This window comes from Apodemus sylvaticus, chromosome X (genome assembly GCF_947179515.1).
Source record: "Apodemus sylvaticus chromosome X, mApoSyl1.1, whole genome shotgun sequence".
Taxonomy (NCBI): domain Eukaryota; kingdom Metazoa; phylum Chordata; class Mammalia; order Rodentia; family Muridae; genus Apodemus; species Apodemus sylvaticus.
In genome coordinates, this window is record NC_067495.1 from 61,163,635 (window position 1) to 61,186,424 (window position 22,790).

Genomic DNA, 22,790 nt, shown 5'->3' on the forward strand with positions numbered 1-22,790 from the left:
AAGCTGAGAGTTTGTGTGTCCATGAAAAGCAGCCAACTACTAGCTGTAGGTTGAGGCCAGTCTGGGCTTCTCCCTTAATGGTCTTATAGGTTCCTACCTAGTCCTTGAGTTTTCCAATCTGTGCCTTCTTGCAGATTCTACTGCCTAGCCTCACCTTGTCCCCTCCAGCAACTAGCTTCATTACAGTTATTTGGCCACAATGATAAATCTACAGAGCTGCACAATCCTTACATTTTTGTGGGAAATTTTATATTCACGACCTTATTAGATCTCACCCTGTGAAAGTGGCCAGCACAGATTCTTATAATTCCCACTTTCCAGTTGAGGATAAAGCTCAACTGAAAAGCCTCGCATTTCACTGAAGGTCACATAGTGAAGAAATGGTAGAGCTATAGAGCCTTACTATGTTTTAGGAGAAATATGGCTGCTAATATCTCAAGGCAGAGGGAGAAAGACCAGAATTGGAATACAAAGAGTCTAGAAGCCAGAGGTAAGAACACAGGACTGCATGACACGGCAAACAGCCATTTAAGTGACTCTCTTCTTTTCATCTTCTCAGCCAGCTGTGGTGCATCTGCAGGGCCAAGGGTCAGCAATTCAAGTCAAAAATGGTAAGAATCAAAGTACTCTCTCTCCCTACTAGGAGTTTCCCTCATTCCCAGCCTCCAAATAATCAGACAGCCTAGCTCCTCCCTAGTCCCTGAATATCCTTGGCATAGAAGGACATTTCCTACTCCATCATGCCCTCTACTGGTTGTCCTAAGTAACTGCTTGCACCAAAACCAAATGCTACACCCAAATTGTCTTTAATTTTGTTTTTGCAGTATAAGGGGGCAAACCCAGAGCCTCGTGAATACTAACCAAACATACTACCTTTGAACTACACCCTAAGCCCCTAAATTGCATTTTTAATCCACTAATGTGGGATTTGAAAAGGACTTGGGAAACCATCTACCTAGAGTGCCTTGGTGGTGATATCAGTCACCATGGAAATATGTGTAATTTGGTAAGCATTTTCACAGTGCAAACGAAGGAAATTAGATATATACTAAATACATTATTTTGTCTGGTTGTTCTATACAGAAAATGGCTGGAGAGAGTGATTCTCCCAGATAGGAGACATGTTAGTGTCTAGGAAGTAAGAGACACTAATGTCTATCAAAAGCAAAAACATGTTAATGGGACTTAGAAATGCTGATTCCATGTTATACCTTCATTTATGACATGTGGAGACAAGAGTTCCAAAGAGACTAGAAATACCAAAGTAAATGGTTCCCAATGGTTTTGTCTTTTTATTTAACCTTCACAACCATCCTATGAGTCCTATGAGGGAAGTGTTGCAATGCTCCTTTTTTTACAGTCACAGAAACTAAAGCTCAGAGACCTTAATTTAACTAGCCCAAGATTTTGTAGTTAAGTGAGGAGCTGAGATTCAAAAGCCTATCTTTCTAGGTCTCGGCACTGTGCTCTGCTGCTTCAGTGATGCAGCCCACTAAATGATTAGGTTCATTTCCTTCCCCCAAAGAGACATGAACATTCATTAAAGAACAGCGCTTTGAAATAATGTCCAGTCTCCAGGGTGCCCAAAGCCTAAGATGCATGAACCCCCAGGAGTCTTGGAAAGCAGCAAACAGCTAACAGACCAAGGGAGGGGCTGTGGGCAGAAACAGTAAATGAAGGTTCCAAAACCTCTACTTGGGGACAGCTTCTAAGAGCACAGTCAGTCCTGAAGTGTCTGTGCTGAGTTCCTCTCATCATTGAACTTAGCTGCTCCCTTGACTGTCACGTGAATACCCAGCCTAACGGCCTCACAAGTACAAGAGTAGAGGAAGAGGAAAACACTAGCAGCCCTGCAGGAGGCCAAGCACTGTAGGACCCAGGGTCCTGGGTGGGCCATGATCATCCTTTCTGGAAGAACATAGTCAGACAGGAAATAGATTTGTTTGGGTATCTAAGTGGTGACCTTTGCAGAAGCTGTTCAGTTTGCCCCCACTACCATAACAGCAAGACAATTTCCAGTCCCTGCAGGCAAATTCCCAGTAGTAGTTTCTGCTGACCAGCAGACAAGAGGAGCAAGGCGACAGTGAGAGGACACTAGGCAGAGCAGTCCACTGACGTACTGGAGCCAGGACTTCGATGGCCTTCTTTGCCCCTCCCCGTGCATCAGAGAGTCAGACCTTCTAAGACTGGCCAAGAACGGATGGTTAAAACAATCTCTTTGTGTGCTGAGAGAAAATGCCTCTGTGAACTTAGTTTCCCTCTTCGTGTGGTAGGAAGGAAGAGCTTTCTATCTGCCGGATGGGCAGAGAAATATTCCTCCATCCTCTCATGCTTGTGTCCCCAACTAAATTCAGGATATGAAACAAACACTTTGCCAAGGCTGCCTCAACTCCTAGGCACATTCAGTCTACTGAAACGTGGCAGGCCATCCCCAGCATTGTAAAGCTCACCCTCTTTGGGGCCTGGTTACTGGTGGTCACTATCCCCAGCTGCCTTGGAGTCTGAGTGATCTCCCCTGATACTGAATTACCACCATCTAGTTCTCCAGACAGATGGATTGTTTGATTAAGTGGTTTCCTGGGGCCCTCGGGAGGCTTCCCAGAAAGGAGTGGGTGTGGAGGAACCATGGAAAAGAATCTATTAAGAAGAGACAAAAACACAGGAACCTCTGAGACAAGAGAGGAATTCGGGTGATATTGCTAGCAAAATGAAATTGAATACGAAGACTTAGCCTGCCACTCAGTGTCTGGATTTTGTCTGTGCAGTCACCATAACAACAAAGAAAATGTGGTTATGTGCCTACTCTCCTCTTTCACCATCACCACCTCAGATTCCAGCTAGAAAGTAAAGAGCCATTGATGGAATGGTCAAGAATGCTAGGACAAAGACTGATATGCACATTCATAGCCCCCCTGTCCCCCCCCCCCAGTCAAGCCTAGAAGCCACTTTTCAAACAGTATACCTTTCCAGCTTCCAAATGTTCTTTTAGAATCTTGGCCCTTGAAACTTTTGTGGTCATTGGAATTAGATAAGGTTGGTGGGGAAGGGAGGTTACTGCTTGGTATTTATTTCTGTTGCCCAGATTATTTTGACATGTACTGAGTGACTGCCCTTCTCTCATACTGAGATCTTTCAGGTGGAGTGCTCAATGACTGGTCCCGCATCACTATGAACCCCAAGGTGTTTAAGCTACATCCCCGCAGCGGGCAGCTGGAGGTGCTGGTGGACGGCACCTACTTCATCTATAGTCAGGTAGAAGTGAGTACGGTCTTAGGCCTAACTCTTCTCATATCCAGGGTGCAGATATGGTGCAGGCCACCTAGGGGGCACTGTGGAGCAAGCCAAAACCATCCAATGGCTAGCTTCCTGCACTGCTGGGAAAAGGGGTGGCGGGGTTTCACACTGGGAAGGAGTTGAAGGGAGGAAAGGCGAAGAAACCCATGTCATTTCCCCCCTAGAAAAATATCACTGAAAAACTGTAAAGGGGCCTCTCCACCACCCTGCTGTCTGATTCCCTCTTCAGGGCCCCAGGCTCTCATTTCCCCTCTGAGTTGTTTGGTTCAACAGATGGACCTGACCTTGCTCTAAGCTTTTAAGACCAAGTTCCAGAGCTGCGGAGATCCCTCCCCACAACACTGCTAGCATGGGCGTGATAATGAACAGTGCTCCTGTGAACCTTCTCTCTACCTCAAGAAGATTTCTGACTGTCTTTCCTTCCTCTTTCTCCCATTTGTTTCTGTCTGTTTCTGTTGTTGTCGCCACCTTCTTGCTGTCATTCTCCCAGACCTTTCTCCCCTCCACTTTTGTCTTTCTCCTGCCCTGGGCCCATTCCCCAAAGGTCTGCCAGTGACCATTCATTTCCATCCCTCATTGTGCGCCTCCATCGGGGCTCTCCTCAGAGCTACGAGTACATAGGCCTTGAGGTCAGGGTTACCAGGAGGCAGGCAGCAAGCAGGGAGATGAATGGAAGGACTATGAAACTGACAAATGGCTCTCAAGAAAAAAATGACTGGAGAACTTGGGTTAACCAGCACGGGTCTGGCACAGAGTATCCTTTCATTGCTTGGTTCTGACCCAAGAGATGATGTACCATTTAAATATGCTGCTTCCAACAAAGAGTCATTTTATGAAGTGATTTAAGGTGTCAAATGAAGGACAGTCCCCATTCCTATGGGGTACATGGGCATAACCCCAATATCTTGTGGACTAAATTCCATGAACTGAGGATGGGATGTGCTGGCAAAAGGTAATGAAGGGTGGAGGTTAAATGTCTGGACTCAGGAGAGCATTAGGAGTTAGTGATCCACATGAGCTAAGAAAGTCTCCATGAGGCCAGGCCTTGGGCTCATACTTTCTCCTGGCCACAGAATGAAGTTAGGTGCCTAGGATTTGCATCCACTGTCTCATTTGTATAGGCCAGCTCCCCATCTCTCAGGATCTGCTTCTTCAGTCAGCAGGAGAGAGGGGCCACGCTGTGCTGAGTATGGGAGAGGACTGCAGGACAGAAGAGCAGGAGCTTAGGAAGCTCCTATTCATAGCCTAGAGAAATGGGAAGTCAGTACCGCGACCTCCCTGGGGCACCAGAGACTTCGAAGTGTATTCCTAAATTGTCTTTAGTGTGAGAAGAGGAAGTTGGTGTGTCCAGGGCGTTGATTAAGCACCTAGGGGGTGTGAAGCACTGCTTCATGCCAGGGCTATGGAGTGAAGTCAGTGAGATGGCACGGAAGGCAGTTCTCGGCCTCAGGCAGGCTGTAAGAAAGGTTTGCTCAGCCCTCTGAAGCCATGGACTAGGGGAAGGACAGTGCGATCCTGTCATCCTGCTGTTCCTGCCGACCAACAGGCACACTTTTGGGTGGCCCTGCCCCTGCACAGGGTATACTGGCAGCTCATCTGAGGAGGTTTTATCTGACCACCAAGGGAGGGCCCCACCCTCTTTTTCCTCTCTCCCCCAATCCCTTCTTGTTGCCTCTCACCCAGGTGTACTACATCAACTTCACTGACTTTGCCAGCTACGAGGTGGTGGTGGATGAGAAGCCCTTCCTGCAGTGCACCCGCAGCATTGAGACAGGGAAGACCAACTACAACACTTGCTATACTGCAGGCGTGTGCCTCCTCAAGGCCAGGCAGAAAATTGCCGTGAAGATGGTGCACGCTGACATCTCTATCAATATGAGCAAGCACACTACCTTCTTTGGGGCCATCAGGCTGGGTGAAGCCCCTGCATCCTAGATTCTCCCATTCCATCCTGGCCATGCCCCTGCCCCAGGTTTGGGAGCCAGGACTCCCAGAACCCCTAAGTGCTGCTGTGTGTGGAATGAGGTATATTGGCGTTGCAGCCACAGAGAGAAATGCCCCGTGATATTTATTCCCCAGTGACTCCAGGATGACAAGGCCTGTGTGACTTCCCAGAATGACCTTAAGCTGCCAAGACAGTTGATGGAGCCCCAGGGTTCTGGAGAAGCAGAGCCTTCCTAGGCTCCCTGCTGACTGGCTTATGGTGATTCCTCAACCCCTAGGTCCCTCACCAGATGTATCATTTGTTGCACTAAAAGGATCCAAGACAGTAGGCCACAAAAAGCCAAAGTGCACTTCAGATTCTAGAGGTGATGGGGGACTTCTTCTCTCCTGGCTAGGGGTGGCATTAGGTTTCAACTTAAGGAGAGGGTCAGGTCAGAAGAAGGCAAGTCCTTGTGGCAAAGACCTGGGCAATAACCTGCCAAGTAAGTATCCTTGGCAAAAGAGGCATTCTTGCTGCATTGCACTATAACCTACTAGAGACTCAAAGAAAACTTCCCACTCAGGCCAAGAGGTATACTGTGGCAGCTTGCTGGACTCCAGAGCTGGGAACTGTGCTTTGCCTTGGAATCATCGCAGGAATGGCCACAAGCCTGCCTATGTAAGAAGCTATATTTGGGGCCATGCATGTCTCACTGTGTTTACAGCTATGTTCTGCTCTCAGAAAACTACCTGGGGTCTTCCCAACTGTCACCCTCACCCCAGACTGACTAGAAATTATGTCTTCTTTCTCCACAGTGCCTACCTCTGTTTGAGACAGGTGCTTCACGGTGTATTCTTTAAATTACCTGAGCACAAAGAATTGTCCATTGATTAGGCAATACGATTATTATTCATCTAATTCTAATCGAATTGTGTCTGGGAACGGATGGTTAAACTGGATAACACTCCAAAAGCCCCTTAGAGTTTGAACATAGGTGGTGCTCAACAGTTGCCTGCCACAGTAGAGTTCAGAATTCCCAAACCCTAGACTCCCTTGGGCATCAGCAAAGTATAGCTTTTCTATCTTTCCCAGAGAGGGGTAAAAGTGAGGATAGAACAGGAAATGTTGTCCATGTTTGTTGAAACCCAAGATCTTATCTGAAACAAGAGCAGGCGATGGCCCACCAGCCAAGTCTTTCTGTGTTGCTTTCCTAGAGCATCTGTCTGGCTATTGAGGTAGGACTCTGACTCCTGCTTCAGATCCAAAGACACCTCCACCAATTTCCCTGCATGGTCTTATGCTTTCCAATTGCCTTAGCTTCAGGGTACCAGGCACAGCCCAAAGCTGGAAAGATCAACCTTGTCCAGCCTGTTCTGTTGCTCCTGAAGTGTATTTCTTTTTGAAGAGATAGATGGGGAATACATCCCTGAAATTCATTGAGAATATCAGATACTGAGTTCTCAGCTGTACCTTCATTTCCCAGTAGCCATATTGCTTGGTCCTTCAAGGGTCAGGACAAGAGGTGGTAGGACAAAGATCCTTTATCTAATGCTAATGACGCCTTACAACCAGAGATGAGGTCAATTTTATACATGCATCTGACCCTGGAGGCCTTGAACAATCAGCAGTGGTAGAAAGAACTAACAGACCCTCTCCTTAGTGTTTAAAGGTTGCTTCCTCATAATTTCCTTTGAAGAAGAAGGGGCAGAGAATTGTCACAGTTACCATTGTATAGGTAAGGCTGGAAGCGAAAGTGCTTTCACTAAGTACTCATCCATGAGTCACAAGCCTTAGCTTTTAGTGAGGTCTGACTCCCAACTGTCTTACCACACAGAGCACTGTGTGGAATTTGAGTCCAGAAAGAAAAATTAAAAGTGATCACATAGAACTGACATCATTGCGGAGTCCTAGGGAGAAACTTAGCAATGTTCCATTTTCATTGATATGGCACTGTCTGTTCTCTTGGCTGCCACAGGCTCTGGAAGAAGTCTTGGGTGATTTCCAACCCTGAGTTGAGCTCTAGGATCCACAGAACTGGTAGCCTTCATGACCTTTCACCCATCTGATAAAAGCAACAACTATTACACAAGGAGCTACTGTGTGGGGCAAGGTCTCCCGTCTTCCGTTCCTGGCCCTAGATACTAGTTCTGGGAGCCAGTCTGATTCCTGGGGTTAAATGTGACTCCTTCTCTCCTCCTGCCATATTACAAAGACCTTAATGTTGCCAGAACATCTTCCTCATGTTAATGTTGAGAGGTTGCCCTTTCAAGAATGGAGGGAAAACCTAAGAGCACTATGCTAAAGCCAGACGGCTCTGGGGAAATAGAGGAAGTTTCCTAACTGCCTCTGCAGGACATGCCTGACCCCAACATATGCTCTGTGCATGGATAGCATAGGAGAAATAGACTTCTCGCTACTCTTTCTTCATTCTGAACCCTTACAATGAGCCCCAGATGAAGAAGGCTGGGGGAAGGGAATAGTAGAGAATGGAGGCCTGCTGTGCTGTGCTCATTGGCAAAGTAATGAAGCATTTACTGATAGGAGAATAGGGATATAGATTTACAGTGTGGAATTGTCGTGATGTGAAGTTATCCCAAGGTTAGCATAGAGAATAGGATGGGGACATGTTTGTGTAAGCAGATGACATGTTAGAAGAAAAACTGCACGGCAGGAGCCTCTACCAGCTGCTTGAGCCTCAAAAGCCAAGCTGGCACAAAATCGTACCTGCTGGATGTTATTTAGCTACTGGTTCCCTGGAAGATGTATCATTTGCCTTAGTCGCCCCTGTATCCATCCTGAGCCTAATCTCTAGGCTTAGCAAGAAAAGGCTAAGGACCCCAGAGACAAGGGCTTTGGTCCTCATGTGAGTGCTTGCATTTTATGTGTCTTCTAGTGGATGCAAACAGATGTAGAGAAATCTTTGACCTAGAAAGGCTTTTAAAGGAAATGCAGCCCAACCTACATCCCATCCTGTTACTCATATGCAATTGATGTCCAGACAGAGAAACTGGCCCGCCTAGGACAGTGTGCAGGCAGGCCCCCACCTCCAAACTCAGCAGGAGAAGGAGGCAGAGCAACCTGTCCCATGGGGCCTCCTCTTACATACACCCACAGGCTCAAAGCTAGAAGTGTATATCTCCCTTCAGGAGCCTGGCAAGGCAGGGAGTGTGGCGACAGCCTCCATCAGAACTTGCCTCCCCACACATAGTCCCCCAAGATATTTGCGCACCTCCTGCCTCTGGGCTGGAAGCTTAGGCTGTCTCTGGGCCAGACAGTTTTTAGGCCTCCCTAGTGTTGCCTGAAGTCCCACTCTTGCCTGGGCTGTCCCTGAGCCATGCCTACTACACAACCTGATTTGTTTTCTTAATTCATTTCAGGGCTCTCTCCAGGAGAGGGTGAGGTGTGTCATTTCTTTCTTCAAAAAAACTTCCAGCTAATGAGGATAAGGGGAGAATGGCCTGGAGCAGGCCCAATGCTGCTTTGGGGAAATCAGCATCCTGTGTGAGATACTGTGTATATAAACTATATATATATAATGTATATAAACAGGGATGTAAGTTTGTGTAAATTAATGGTTTATTCTTTGCAAATAAAGTGCTCCCCTCACCATCCTTGAAATCATCTTGAGCTTTTCCCACATGACACATGCTTCTTCCTAAATGATGCCACCACAAATGAACTCCGGGGGAGGATCAAGAAACACACTTTGGTGAGAGCACCAGAAGCTGGTCCAAAAGTCCTATCAGCGTATCCCATATGGTCTCTCTGCATTGTACTACATACCTCTGCCCTAGTCACCTTTAGTTCTTCTAGAACTACAAGTCTCAGGGGCTCAATGTGTTGCCAGAAGGCAGATTGCCACAGGACAAGAACACACAGCATGGGACTACTTTCAACTTGAGTGTGACATCTACAGCACTCCAAGCCTTCCCCGAAACAGCTCAGAGGCATCCAACCTTAGACTCCTCAATTAATATACAAATTTGCAAACAAAACAAATGTTCAAGGTTGTCAAGTAGCTCCCCCAAGACCACTCAACTAGTAAGTGTCTCAGCCTGGCTTGTTTCCTGGTAGGCTTTCTACTGGGCCATGTTGCCTCTACTGCCTGACCCCGATGCTGTCGGCTGGAAGGTATTCTAAGGAAGAAGATGAGAAGAAGACTAGCCAGTAAGTAATAGATAGCTCAGAATAGTTATGAGAACGTCTCACAACCCCAGCAACTTTGGCCGATTATGGAGAACATGATGCTCAGGTAATGCAATATGAGCCCACAATGGCTAGATAAGCATGGCTTGGATACTGATACCCAGGTTGGTCCTCTCACTGCTTTTGAGAGAGGGTTTCAGTCACAGAAGCCTCAAAAATTTAAGAACGCCTTTGAAAGTCGCTCAGTGGTAGACCATATCTTTAGTGTGAGACCCTGGGATTCACCTAATAATAATACTAATAATAACCTAATAATAATAATAACAACAACAACAACAACAAACACCTTATGGAAGTCCAAGGAAAGTAGAACCTCTGGCACGAGAAATAAATAGCACAGATAGAAAACAGTAGGAGAGTATGCCTTTTGCCATACCATGCACAAACAACCACATGAGATAAGCATTCGGGACAGAGGGAGGGTGCCACACTGTAGTCAGTACACAGGAAGTCTTAAACCAACGTGATAAACTTGATGCGGGTAAATAATTAGATCATATGCCATCCATCCAAGAGGGCCTATGTACTGAATTGTGTAATATGTGATTGCGACAACCACTGGGCTAAGAGGGTGAGAGACTTGCCACTCAGAGACTCAGAAAGCAAGCTCTTCATGGGTACTGAAGGCCAGGTATCCCATTTGATTATCAAAGAGCATTGTTAGTAAGGCCAAGCGAGTGCATACAAGTTTCTGAGGTAGAAATGGGAAATTAGAACTAAACCGCTGATCCTTCTAGTATGGCTTTAGGAGATGGGAAGTAGGTATGGACAAGGGTCACTAAGGGATAGAAAATTACTTCAACATTCTACACACCACACTGTACTTTCTTTTAGAAATTGGGACACCACGAACCTTAGGACATTGTTTTCTTTGGAACAAGAAATGGATTAACTAGCTGGAGGAGAATAATTTTGTGTCACTCTCCAGTTTATCATGTTTAGTCACATGGAATAACATTTAAACTTGACAGAAGTCTTTGAGGTAAGCAAGGGAAGGATAGTTAGTCCCATTTTACAGTTGAAGAAATAGGATAAGAGGTGATGGTTTGCCCTTAAAAATCATAGGTCCTGAACATGCTACAGACTGAACCCAATGTCCCCTGGCTCTTGAGATACCCAGTCCTATAAGAGTCTTGAAGCCAGGACAATGACAGACACACAAAGTCTTAGAGCCCTCCAAACAGACTAGCTGGAACACAAAGTATCAGAGATGGGCTGTTTATTCTACCCACAGGTTTCCTTGCTGCTAATGCTTTCATGAACCTCCAGTGACTTGAGTGGACCTCTGCCTAGGGTCTTCTCTGTCTCCTGGGGAAAGGACAAATACTAAGACTAAGAGATGGAGGTGGAAAAGGATGGGCACAGAAACAACCACATGGACACACACCACCACCTCCCTCCAGTGAGGACTGGTCAAGTCAGAAGTGAAGCTCCGTAGTTCACTTTGGCCTGTTGTCATGGGCTCCATGCCTCCAGTCAAGGGAATGCCTTTCAAATTATCACCAGCTCCTGGGTCTCTGAGATGCCAAACTTGGTCTTATGCTGATCAAACAATTTGCGTAGGGCATCAATATAGAGTGTGTGGTATTTGGTCACAGTCTCCTTGCTTGGATTCTCAATCTTGGGCAATGGTAGAGGTTCCCCGACTGCCAAAGGGAATGGAAAAGGAAAAGGGAAAAACATCAGAATAGCTTACTCCTAGGGACAGCCTGGGACCCAGCTCACCCTGACCCTCACCCTCGTGCTCAGCACTTCCTACCGAGCCTCCCTGCCTCCAACCACAGTTGGATCCTAGAACTTAAACTAAGCCTTCTAATAGAAGGACCCACTCACCAATAGTGGTTACTGGCTGAGAATAGGGCAGAAGGCCCCAGGAGTTCTTGGTGAAGCCACGCCCATAGAAAGCACAGGGGTAGATGTGTACCATCTTCTGGAACCACTTCTGGAAGCGATTGATAAGGCTCCCAGGAGTGAAAATGTGCTGTTTGTAGAGGTCTGCCTCTCCAAAGGCATAAGCAGGGATTAGAGACACCCTGCAGAAGAAGACATGCTGAACACCAACATCCCCTGGGTTTACCTACAGGCTCCCTAGAACTCAAGTCCTTCTGTATCAAGGTCCCAGCTAACTATGGTGCCCCATGGCCTAGACTAGACTGCCTTTAAGAAGAAAGCAGCAGTTCCACAAGGAAGCAAGCATAGTGATTCCTTGGAATGCCCAAATCTGAAGCACTTGTCTAAAAATGCCCAAAGTCCATTGCATATGCTTTCTTCCCTAGGCCACACAGTAAGAAGTTTTGCTTTCTCTGTCCTAAGGTTCAACCCCAGTCCTTTTGAAGAGAAATTGGCCAGTGCAACGCCTCAAGGACAGCACCCTGCACAGCTCTATTGCAACCCATAGGTGGATTTTCCCCTTTGTACTTTATTTTTAACTGACAAAATTGAATGTAATTTGTACACAGAAAGATGGAGAGACAGTTCAGTTGGCAAAATGATTTCTATGAAGGCATGAGGATCTGAACTGAATGCCCAGAACCCACTTTAAAAAAATGCCAAGTATGGAAACATGCTTGTAACCCAAGTGCTAGGGCAGTAGAGATGGGTGTAGCTTTAAAGCTTGTTGGTTCAGCCTACTCTACCAGGTAAATTCCAGGCTAATGGCCTGTCTCAAAAGCACAGACACACACACACACACACACACACACAAGCATGTATGCACACACTGCATCTATTTTTATGGTGGTTCTATTTAATAACTATTGTTTGCATATTTCTTCCTTTTTCTTTAAATATCACTTCCTCAAAGTCTAGTATTCTTCTTTGCTGAACTTTTGGACAGCCTCCCCATTCCATCCCACCCCCATGTCCCTGTAGCTATCCTTACCCATGTCGAAGGGCTATGCGCACAAAGCCTTGCCGATTCTTCAGGAACAGGGTGGTAGAGCCCGGCATGCTGTATTTACACTCAGCCAGGCCACCAACTACGACAACAAGCATGTTGCCTGTGCCCTTCTGGGTAAGCAGAAAGTCCATGGAAGATTGACTCACAGAGCAGGACCCTAGTGTTCAGAAAAAGCCAAAGGTCATTGGTTCCTTACCAATTCCTGTAAACTATCCCTCCCCACTTCCATGAATACAAGGAGCATCTTCTCTAGCCTGTGATTTTTGGGAAGCTTGTTGGCACCTGAGACAATCTCGGATTTGACCTTGTTCTCACACATCCTCTGGTTCTCCTTATGCTAGCCCTCTCTGTGGCTTTATCCCCTATGAGTCACTCACCTGTAGACATTACATACTCTCTGAGGAAAGGCACCCAGAAAAAGGCTCCTAGTGTGAGCATATAAGGAGTGATACCAGGAAAGGTCTTGGAAAAGTCTGTTGTCTCAGTGGCAAAGTGACCAAAACATGAATGGGCCATGAGCCCGTGAGGATGGCAGGCAAGGATGTAGTTGTGGTTGGGTGAAATATCTTTCGTCTTCACAATCTGTAGAGGAAAGTGAAGACAGGACAGCTGGAGACAGAGAAAAAGAGAACTGGAAGAGAAAGGACTGTGAATTCCAGCAATTCAGGCTGGGCAGCACACAAGTCCAGAAGCCATTGATTTCCCCCATGTGGCCATACCCTGTACCCCAATTCTGACCCAAATGCACAGTCAGTGAGCTACTTAGCTCTATATGGCTTACCTTGAGTGGGAAGTAATTGCTGTAGTGTTTCCACAGACACCACCTCCTCACACAGGTGAACCGGCGGCCACCTGAAAGCACAGAAAAGCTCTGCCCACCCTTACTCTCCCTTTCTGAGCCCCTTTAGGGTTACCAGCGGTCCTCTCACTCGCTGCCTTTTCCTGTTCTCCTACATGGAAATTCGAATAGACATATCCAGACCAGCCTAGAGTAGGCCCAGCCTCTGCTTCATTTCTCAAATCCAACCCTATCTTCCTCTTACCAACATCAGTCCAAAGACCTTAAAAGGACCCCCTTCCCTCAGCTTTCCTAGCCCAGGGAGGGACAGGCTGAAAGATTGCCTGGAAATTATCCATAGCCCCTCAGGATTAGGAGAGGAGCAGGAGGAATATATGGCAATGCATCCCTTACCTCTCTCAGGGGTCTTCCAGTCAAAAGCCAACCAGGTGAGCATCAACACAGTGACAGGCCAGTACGACGTGAACACCACCAAGTAGAGATTGACAAGGATCACAGTGGTGGCTAGAGGGAACCCAGCCCAAAGTCAATGAATTGTAAACAGTCCCTCACATTAAATGTCTCCCTGCTGAGTTCTGTCCACCTCAAGGTCACACACACTCTGACCTAGGCCTATTCAACAGTCACTTCCCCACCTTACAGGTGGCCCACATGGCCATGTACCTCGTGCTATCCCCCTTGACCTTCTGAACCCGATTTCAGTCTGGAAGAAAAGTGTGTTCCTCATAGCTAAGCTTCAAATGACAAAAAGGCCTCCCACCCCCAGAGCCTGTCCCAGCACTGTGCTAGGTTAAGGGGGTGAGAAGCCACTGAGAGCCATTGGCCATTTGAAGTTTTAGAGCAGTTTTTCTCCAACTTATATTTTCTTCTCAGCATCAGCCCTGTAAGTCAGTAGTTCTCAACCTGTGGGTCATGAACCCTATGGGGTCCAAGGACCCTTTCCCAGGGGTCACCTAAGACCATTGGGAAACACAGATATTTACAGTATGACTTACAACAGTAGCAAAATTACAGCTGTGAAGTTGCGATGAAAATGTTATGGTTGGGGGTCAGCACAACATGAGGAACTATATTAAAGGGTCACAGCGTTAGGAAGGTTGAGAAGCACTACTGTAAGAGGAGATGCCAGAGAAAGACAACACCCGTCTTCACCCGATTAGAAGTACACAAAACAACGAGCAATGATAAACAAAAGCTGGACTACAATAAGATACGGGACTGTGCTCAGCTGAAGTAAGATAGAATTCTATGTCAGGAAAGAATGACTTAAGAGTTATAGGGTTCCACATTCGATTGGAATTATTACTGGAAGTGTAAGCAGCCAGGGCTAAGATTATGTGGGGAAGTGGGTCAAAATAGAGGTTACAAAAAGCAAACAAAGAAAAATCTATGATAGAGAGACTACATTTTGTCTTGACTTCTTATTGGAGCCTCATGAAAACAATTTAAATATTTTAGGACTATAGGCCCACAAGTAAAGAATCAGAAATGCTGATGAGAGTCTACAGTAGATGAGAGATTTTAGTAAAACATTTGCCCATGTAAAGTGGATAAAGAGAGAAATAACAAGCTTATAAAAAAGCAAGCTGAGATCTCTCCAACCACCTACAAAGGAGATGCCTACAGGAAGTGTGCTTGCTTCTTTGGAAAAGTCAGGAAAGACTCAGAATCTGGAGGATCCGGTGATCCAAGAGGTAGAGGTGAAGTTCAGGCTCAAACATCAAAACCCTGGATGAATTCCTGACAAAAAAATTAATTAGAACTCTAGGTCTTTTCTCCTCTGCTCAATGGTTAATGGGAGAATTATTTGCTGAAAATTTGAACTAAAAAGATTCTGGATTCAGGCACAAATGATTTTCAACTTACAACAGCTAAACGTAACAATGTTTTATACTTTCTGGTGGTAGAAAGGCAACAGGAATCTAGCAGAAACTATATTTTGCTCTTTTCCTATGTTAGCTGTGGTACCATTGTGTTTCATGGTGGACAGCAGCAAAAGGTCTCATCTTCCAGTCAGCCACACTACCATGCAGATACAGGACAGTGTGCTGTGTGACTAAGCTATCACAGTAGATGCATCAAATGTATTATTTGTTGGTTAGTTTGTTATTGGTTTGCTGCTTTGAGACAAAGTCTCATAGTACAGTATGATAGCCCACACTGGTCTCAACTCATAGCAATCCTCCTGCTTCAACTGCCAAAGTGTTAGGATTACCCTTATAAGACACCTTGTCTGGCTAGTGTATTCAGGATTCATGGTATTTCAAACTTACTACATTTGGAGAACTTCTGAACTTACATGATCTATAGCTGATGCAGCAAAATCACTGTTGAAATGAGAAGACAGAGAATTTGATATATACAGTCTCAGATAATTTGTCTCCCATGTCTTTTTTTCCTTGAATGCTACTAGATAACATGCTTCACCAAAATGAGGGAGAACACATAGAATCCATATTGGAAATAAAGGTCCAAGAAAGGAGGAAACCAAGGAGGGATGGGGCTGAAAACAAGCAAGCAAGGCACCTAGGGTAGAAATTCAAAGACACTCCCAATCTTGGCCACATTCAAGTTCAGCCTAATAGATGCATAACCCAATAGTGAATACCTTAACATTAGCACCCAGGTTGCCTCAAGCACTCTGGTTACAACAGCCAGACTGTAATAGGGAGATGCTAGGTTCCAGCCATGCTGTTCTCAAGGAAAGAAAATGTGAGAGGTATTAAAGATAATTAGTAATAAGTAAAAGATATCTAGTAAATGAAAAATGAGGGATCTGGAGAGATGGCTCAAGAGTTAAACACACTCGTTGTTCTTGGAGAGTTCCTGAGTTTGATTCCCAGTACTTACACATCACGGTTCACAATCATCTCTAACTCCACTTCAAGTTGACACAACAGGAAAGCACATGATGTCCATGCATGCATACAGGCAAACCATTCATACAATAAAGTGAAAAATCTTTAAAAATTATTAATTAAAAGGATAGTCAGTTATTAGTTCCAAGAAAAAAAATCACACAAGAAAATCTAATATTTCCTAGTAGTCAGACATTTAACCAAACTGTGCTATAAGAATTTTGGAAGGGGCCTTACAAAGAGGTGCATGCCTCTAATCCCACCACTGGGGAGGCATAGGCAGGCAGATCTCTTTGAGTTGAAGGCAAGCCTGGATTACATTATGAGTTTCAGGACACTGTATACAAAGACTCTGTCTCCAAAAAGAAGAAAAGAGGGGAGGAGGAGCTAAGGAGGAGGGGGAGGAAAAGGAAGAAGAGGAAGAGGAAAATACAACTTTGGAAGGAAGAGGTAAAAATATCCAAGCAAACTCCATTTTCCATGTTGGGAGGTCAACAGAGAATGCCTAAAATCCCATCACACAATAACAGTGTTTAGAAATTCCATATAATAAACTTCAGTATTTTAAAAAACAACAAACTTGAAAATGACCACTGCTGGGGTTGGGGCACCGTGGTAGAGCAAGGGCCAGCAGTTAGACATGGGCCACAGAACATTTCTTGGACAATTAGAGGGGTTGGTCTAGTCCAAAGGACACTTCATTTCTCTTAGGGTTTGCTCAAATTCATGCACAGCTAAAAACATCTCATGGTGTCTTTCTTTTTCTCACTGACTTTTTTTAAATTCCCATATTATATTTATTTTCTGATCCCTTGACTCTTTTGTAACCTTTCTTCTTCTCCCCATCCACATCACTACTAGCCTTCTTCAAATCCCACCATATCTCAATAGCCTACTTACCCTGGTATCACTGCTTCCCTGACTCTTTGAAATTGGTTTGCTTCAAAGAGCTACAATAGACTCTCAACCCACAAGTCTCATGTCATTGTCCCATGTTAAACCATGTTTTGGCTCCTCGTGACCTTGCAGAAGACTAAACTCCTTCCAACAATTGTCAGTGTTTTCTATAACCTCCCCGGACCTGTTCCTGTAATTCTTCCTCCCCTACCCCACCCCCGTCCCTCCTTCCTTCAGTAAAAGTATATTAAGCAGCATTTCTGAGTTCACTCCCAACTCACTTAACCCCCGTCAGCCCCGTCAGCCCCGTCAGCGTACTCCTGACCCATTGACTCTGGCCTTTTTGAGTGCTGTGCATTTTCTGTTCCCAAAGCTCATCCCTTCCTCACTGGTTTCCTATTTGTCCTTCAGGAATCAACTCAGTCTAGGTATGGTGGCACACAACTTTAAACCCAGCACCTTGGAGGCAGAGGCGAGTTAGGTAAGCTTGAGGTCAGCCTGGTTTACATAGTGATGATTCTGGGCCAACTAAGGGCTACATCATGAGACAAGTCTCAAACAAACAAATCAAGAACACCAAAAACAAAAACAAACGAAAAAGAACAAAACAAAAAACCCAAAATCAACCTAATTACCAATGAACATAAAAAAGGTGCTCAACCTCATTCATAATTGAGGATTTTCAAATTAAGGCTGTGGCTTATTTCTCACTTCAATCCACAGTAGCTAGGACTGCATACAGGCTCTCCGGGCACTTGTCTTCCTGTGCTATGGCAACCCCTGAAGCTACAGTTTCCGGTAGACAATTAGCTGTGCCTGTACCAATCTGAACAATAGAGTCCACAGTCAGCTGAGACTCCTACCAACCTCTTTCGTGCATTTGGTGTGAACGAGAAATGATCATTTGTTCACTTAAGCCACCAGAGGGTCACCTAGAGTATCCTGACAAACATACCGAAAATATACCCATTTTTCAAAGAAAGAGAGCAAGTAGCTTGCTAAAAGTTGTACGCATAATAAAAAGTAAAGCTAGACTCTGAAGTTAGACTTCAGAAACTGTTTTCAACACTCATATGTATATTCCATGGCTTGTGTGTGTGTGTGTGTGTGTGTGCATTATATACACATATATAATGTATGCCCATTTATGCTCTCTCTCTCTCTCTCTCTCTCTCTCACACACACACACACACACACACACACACACACACACACACACTGTTAACACAGCTATGTCTGAGGTGTGTGACTGAAGACTAGTAAAGGGAAGCCAACCAAAATGTTCACACTTCCTGGGCCTTCAATGAATAATTATTCTCCCCAAATTCAAACTCAGTTCTTTGACCCTGGAGACTTTGCTGTCTTGTGGAAACAGTAACAATGATAGAAAGGCGGATAGTAACAAGACTGGGTATAGAAGAACTCGAGGAAAACAGGGCAGGTTGAACATCCTAAATCCTAAAAGTCCAAGTACAAAATATTCCAATAGCCTAAAAGGTTTAAACACTGATATCACACTTCTAGTAGAAAACTCAATACTTGACCTCATGTGACAGTCACTGTCAAAATACACGTATATTAAAATATTGTATAAAAATTGCCACAGACAGAAATGCAATTTTGGCAATCCCCTGGTATGATTCATTGTGTGTTTGCAAATATTCCACCCTATTCCCCTCCAAATCCAAAATCTAAAACACTTCTAGTCTCACGCATTTCAGATCACCAGTACATATCCATTAAACAGAAAGTTTGCAGTTGCCACAAACTCAAATTTCTAAAAATCCTATAACCAAAGTCAAAGCACCCTGTTAACCTAGTAGAAGAAGCCCTGCCTACACAGGCCGGTGCTCTCTGCAGTTTCCTGGTCCCAGTCACCTGAGTCAGCAGCTGGAGGCATGACTAGACAGCTGAGCTTGCAGCCAAACAGAGGTTGGCCCTTACTTGAGAGGGGTCATTGTGAACTGGTCTTTTTACCTTTCAGTCAAGAGCTTTTGCAAATGTAGAAGGCCAGCCTGTCTTTTTATAGACTCAGTAATAATAATATGATTCGTATTAAATAAGGCTGTGGCTTATTTCTCACTTCAATCCACAGTAGCTAGGACTGCATACAGGCTCTTCAAGCACTTGTCTTCCTGTGCCATGGCAACCCCTGAAGCTACAGTTTCCAGTAAACAATTGGCTGTGCCTGTACCAATCTGAACAATAGAGTCCACAGTCAGCTGAGACTCCTACCAATGTGTTTGGTGCATTTAGTGTGAACAAGAATATAGTCTCACAAGACTGCCAGTCTTGTGTGCACACCAAGCTCCACACCCAACCTCCCAATCTGCAGTGAGCAGATGCAAAAGACAAAGAAAGGGACCCTCAGAGCAAATGTTAGCCTTTGGGAGCTCAATGACAGTCCAGCTCTGCCACTGCCTAGCTGTGTGAGCTTGGGCAAATCACTTCCACTGCACGGAATTCCCCTCTTCAATTACATAATGCAGATTATTAGCTACATAAGGTGATTAGACTAAACAGGCTAATATATGTTAGCTAATACTATGTGCTTGTGATTTAGCATTACATATGTAGTCATCATTATGACTTAAGATTAGCATCAGCTAGAATGAAAGAATACATGTAAAAATAGTTGGGCCAAAATAATATAAATGGTTCTGGTGACTAACTCTACCCCTCCCACTCTGTGTCTTTAGGCTGCTTGTTGGTAGAGGTAAGAAATGCCTACCGTACTATTCATTGGCATGCCACTGTACCGGGTTCATATTCCCAAGGCTTACCTGTATTCTTCATTCCCAGAGTGCTGACAAGATAGCTAAATCCATGCCCTTGACTCCTGTCAGTATTCACATGAACGGTCACATAAAATTCCTTGAACTTTTTTATGCCCCCTCCTGCAGGGAAGGTTAGTTCCAGTATATAGACTACCATGACCAACATATATTTTTTATAAAGGGTCAATGGTATAGATGTTGAAAACTGGTGGATACATGGTTAAATTCCTCTGGGCAGCAGGTTTCCAAAGACCCCTCTGCCATAAAATTAACTCGTCACAGTTTGCTTGATTTCCTGTGGTTGCAGCCACATCCCTCTTCCTGGCTTGCTTCAGTGAATTTGCTTGTCATGACTCCGTAACATGACCTCTGCACCTCACTGTCCGACCTCGTGGTACTCACTAGTGAAACCTAAAGCAAGGCACACACACACAGACAGACAGACACATGCACGTCCATGTAGTCATGCACAGATACCACAAATACCCTGCCCAGGTGGGTGGGGCCACAGGCCAGTGCGAACATCTGTTTTAGCTTGCCTAGAACAACACAAAGCTTAATCGGTGAGCATCATACCACCCTAAAACCTTCAATACCAGGCAAGCCCATGTAGTTGGATGCCCTGAGTAGCTTGAAGACTCACCTATAACAAAGGCACTGAGGGCCCACTGGAAAAGAGCAAAGACCTCCATGGCAGTCTTGAGGTCCTTCTTGGTGGGCCAGAGCATGATGTCCAGAATCTCAGTAGTTCCAGGTAAACGCTGTTTGGCTGTCCTGCCCTGACTGTTCTGGGGCTTGCCATGTTGTCTCTCCTGGTCTTTCTGCTCTAACTGTTGCATATGCTCCTCCCCTTGTCCCACCCTTCCACAAGACTGCAGGGCTTCCTACCGCCTCTGCTTGTCCAATTCCTTCCAGCTGCCTACCCACCTGCACTTTTACCTACTTGAGCTCAGTCTGAGTTGGGATTGTGACACCCCCTGGCGCACCTGGATAGTGGATGAATCCCTGATGTGGGAAGTGAGTGGGTGAGACAGGGCGAGGGAGCAGCTGCCAAGCCCAGTCTGAAAATAGGGGAACTGTGGGTAGGAAGAAATCCTGGACTCAAATAGGAGAGATTCAGTGCCTACATCTCTGTAGGTCTCTGTTGGTGATCTTGGTAAGAACATAGCTGGAAGGCTGACCAGGTCACAGGCTAGGCCTAGAAACACCTTCAGCCTTCAGGTCATTGCACACAGTAAAGACATCACATGTGTAACCGTGGGCAGATAGAATTTGCTGAGCAAAATTCCTACCGAGTAGTTCCACAAATGTTAGTACATACTATGCCAAAGTTGTCTATCATGAAAAATCAGAGCACTTGTTGCTTCTGCTAAGAACGACTGAGAAGTAATTTGATGGAAATTGGGGGAGGGATAGTAATATTCTCAATATTTTGATAGGATTTTGAGTTACACATATCAAAAGCAGATGTTAAAATACAGTGAATAGGGGATGGGGTTGCAGAGATCATGCAATGTTTAGGAGCACTTGTTCTTATAAAGGACCAAGGTTCAATTCCCAGTACCTACATGGTAGTCCACAACTGCACATAAAACTCTAGTCCAAGGGGAATCAACACCCTCTTTTGACCCTCTTGGCACCAGGCTTTCAGATGGTTCACAGACATACATGTGCCCAAAACACCCATGAACATACAAATAAGTAAATCCTTTTAAATTATTTTTAAAAATACAGTGACTCGGGCTGATGAGACGGTTCAGCAGGTACAGGTGTTTACCACCAAGCCTGACAAGCAGATTTCCATCCCTGGGACCCATGTGACAGAGAGAACTGGCTCCTTTAAGTTGTCATTTGACTTCCAGACATGTGCCTTGGCATGCTCAAGCCCCGTCTCAACATCATAAATGAGTACAATAAAAAGTGGTCTTTTAAAATGACAACCTCTGGTGACGGTATGGAGATAGAGTGTCTCTGTTTTCCTGGAGCTTGCTCTATAGAGCAGCCTCATACTCACAGAGATCCACCTGTGTCTGCCTCTGCAAGAGTAGTCTCTTTAAATGCAATACACATATGTTTACAATTTCTGCATTTCACCACATGTAAATTTTACCTAAAAATAACAAATATTGAACTTGTATCAATGCTGATGTGCTTGCGATGAAGAATAGGATGTTTGCAATTTATTTTCAATGCATGTAATGTATGTATGTGTAGACAGAGGGATGTATTGAAGGACCAGTAGGTGCCATATAATATAGATCAAAATCTTGTCTGCATGGTTCTTTGAAGTGTTCTATAGGGTCAACTTTTTATGATAAAATTTTGGGTTTCTTTTCCAAAACATTCATTTGAAGTCATAGTAAAAAATAAAGTAGATTTAAAATCTGACTTCTCAATGCATGTACCTGCATCACTTACATACTGGTACATGTGTTATAAAAGTAGATATGCATGTAGTCACCAACATGTTTGCTACTTATCCCTGTAAGTTGGTGATATCTCCAAGTGAGAATGCAGTGAAGATGCAGTGAAGATGTGGTGAAGATGCGGAAATGGAACTATGGCCCATCTTTATAACTGTATAACTCATATAAGTTTATAACTATAAAGTTATAAACCTTACAGCTATATAGATGGGCAATATAACTGTTGATGGTATAATATATGCCAGGCACAGTCCTGCACAGCTGGGCTGTATTCAGGGAAGAATATAAAATAAAACAAATTAATACATTCTGATGAGGGAAGATAGATGATGGAAATTAATTACCTAATTAGAGTATAAGGTGATATAAGTTAGAGCAGAGAAGGAAAGATGCAGACTACTGAGTTTTCACAGACTGAGAAGGGCTTTGGGTAGGAAGAGCACGATTTGTAGTTTCATCATGTGTGCTGTGGAAGGCCATGCTGTGAAGGCAGCACTTGAGCATAGGTTTGAAAGGGATGAGGAAGCAAGTCATGGAACTAATGATCCAGGTATCGGGACCAGTCAGGACCCAGCCCTTGAAATAATGTGTGCTTGGCAGGTTTCCAGGAGCATCAAGAAGACAAATTCATGACAGGGACTGAAAACCTAAGGTTGGTGAGATTGGTAGGGCTCACACTGAGAAAGGCCCTTGTAGGACTGGTGTGGACT

The 22,790-nt window shown here is 44.9% G+C and overlaps 2 protein-coding genes across 3 annotated transcripts in view; one reads left to right on the forward strand and one right to left on the reverse strand.

Annotated features, from left to right (window-relative positions):
* Eda (ectodysplasin A) overlaps positions 1-8,815 on the forward strand; it is a 369,285-nt gene extending 360,470 nt beyond the window's left edge. Inside the window, exons 6-8 of one of the 2 annotated variants that reach the window (XM_052171435.1) lie at positions 560-611; positions 3,128-3,258; positions 4,978-8,815. In XM_052171435.1, coding sequence (XP_052027395.1) covers positions 560-611; positions 3,128-3,258; positions 4,978-5,229 — 435 coding nt within the window. In that variant the 3' untranslated portion in view covers positions 5,230-8,815. The remainder of the gene's footprint in view (positions 1-559; positions 612-3,127; positions 3,259-4,977) is intronic. The other variant, XM_052171436.1, reaches the window with a different exon arrangement.
* A 1,829-nt stretch (positions 8,816-10,644) lies between these two features.
* Awat2 (acyl-CoA wax alcohol acyltransferase 2) lies at positions 10,645-20,440 on the reverse strand. Its single transcript, XM_052171437.1, has 7 exons — positions 20,298-20,440; positions 13,516-13,626; positions 13,105-13,175; positions 12,701-12,905; positions 12,306-12,480; positions 11,258-11,457; positions 10,645-11,070 (listed from the first exon to the last, which is right to left on the reverse strand). Exons 1-7 carry the CDS (start codon positions 20,380-20,382, stop codon positions 10,916-10,918), a joined length of 1,002 nt encoding a protein of 333 aa, XP_052027397.1. The 5' UTR covers positions 20,383-20,440; the 3' UTR covers positions 10,645-10,915.
* Between the last annotated feature and the right edge of the window lie 2,350 nt (positions 20,441-22,790).

Excerpts from the sequence above, each read along its gene's own strand:
- Awat2 (XM_052171437.1), bottom strand. The coding sequence starts at position 20,382 with ATGCTCTGGCCCACCAAGAAGGACCTCAAGACTGCCATGGAGGTCTTT. Across the intron at positions 13,627-20,297 it reads CCTCAGTGCCTTTGTTATAG|CCACCACTGTGATCCTTGTC; the intron begins GTGAGTCTTCAA and ends GGTTCCCTCTAG. Across the intron at positions 12,481-12,700 it reads AGAGTATGTAATGTCTACAG|GGTCCTGCTCTGTGAGTCAA; the intron begins GTGAGTGACTCA and ends TCTGAACACTAG.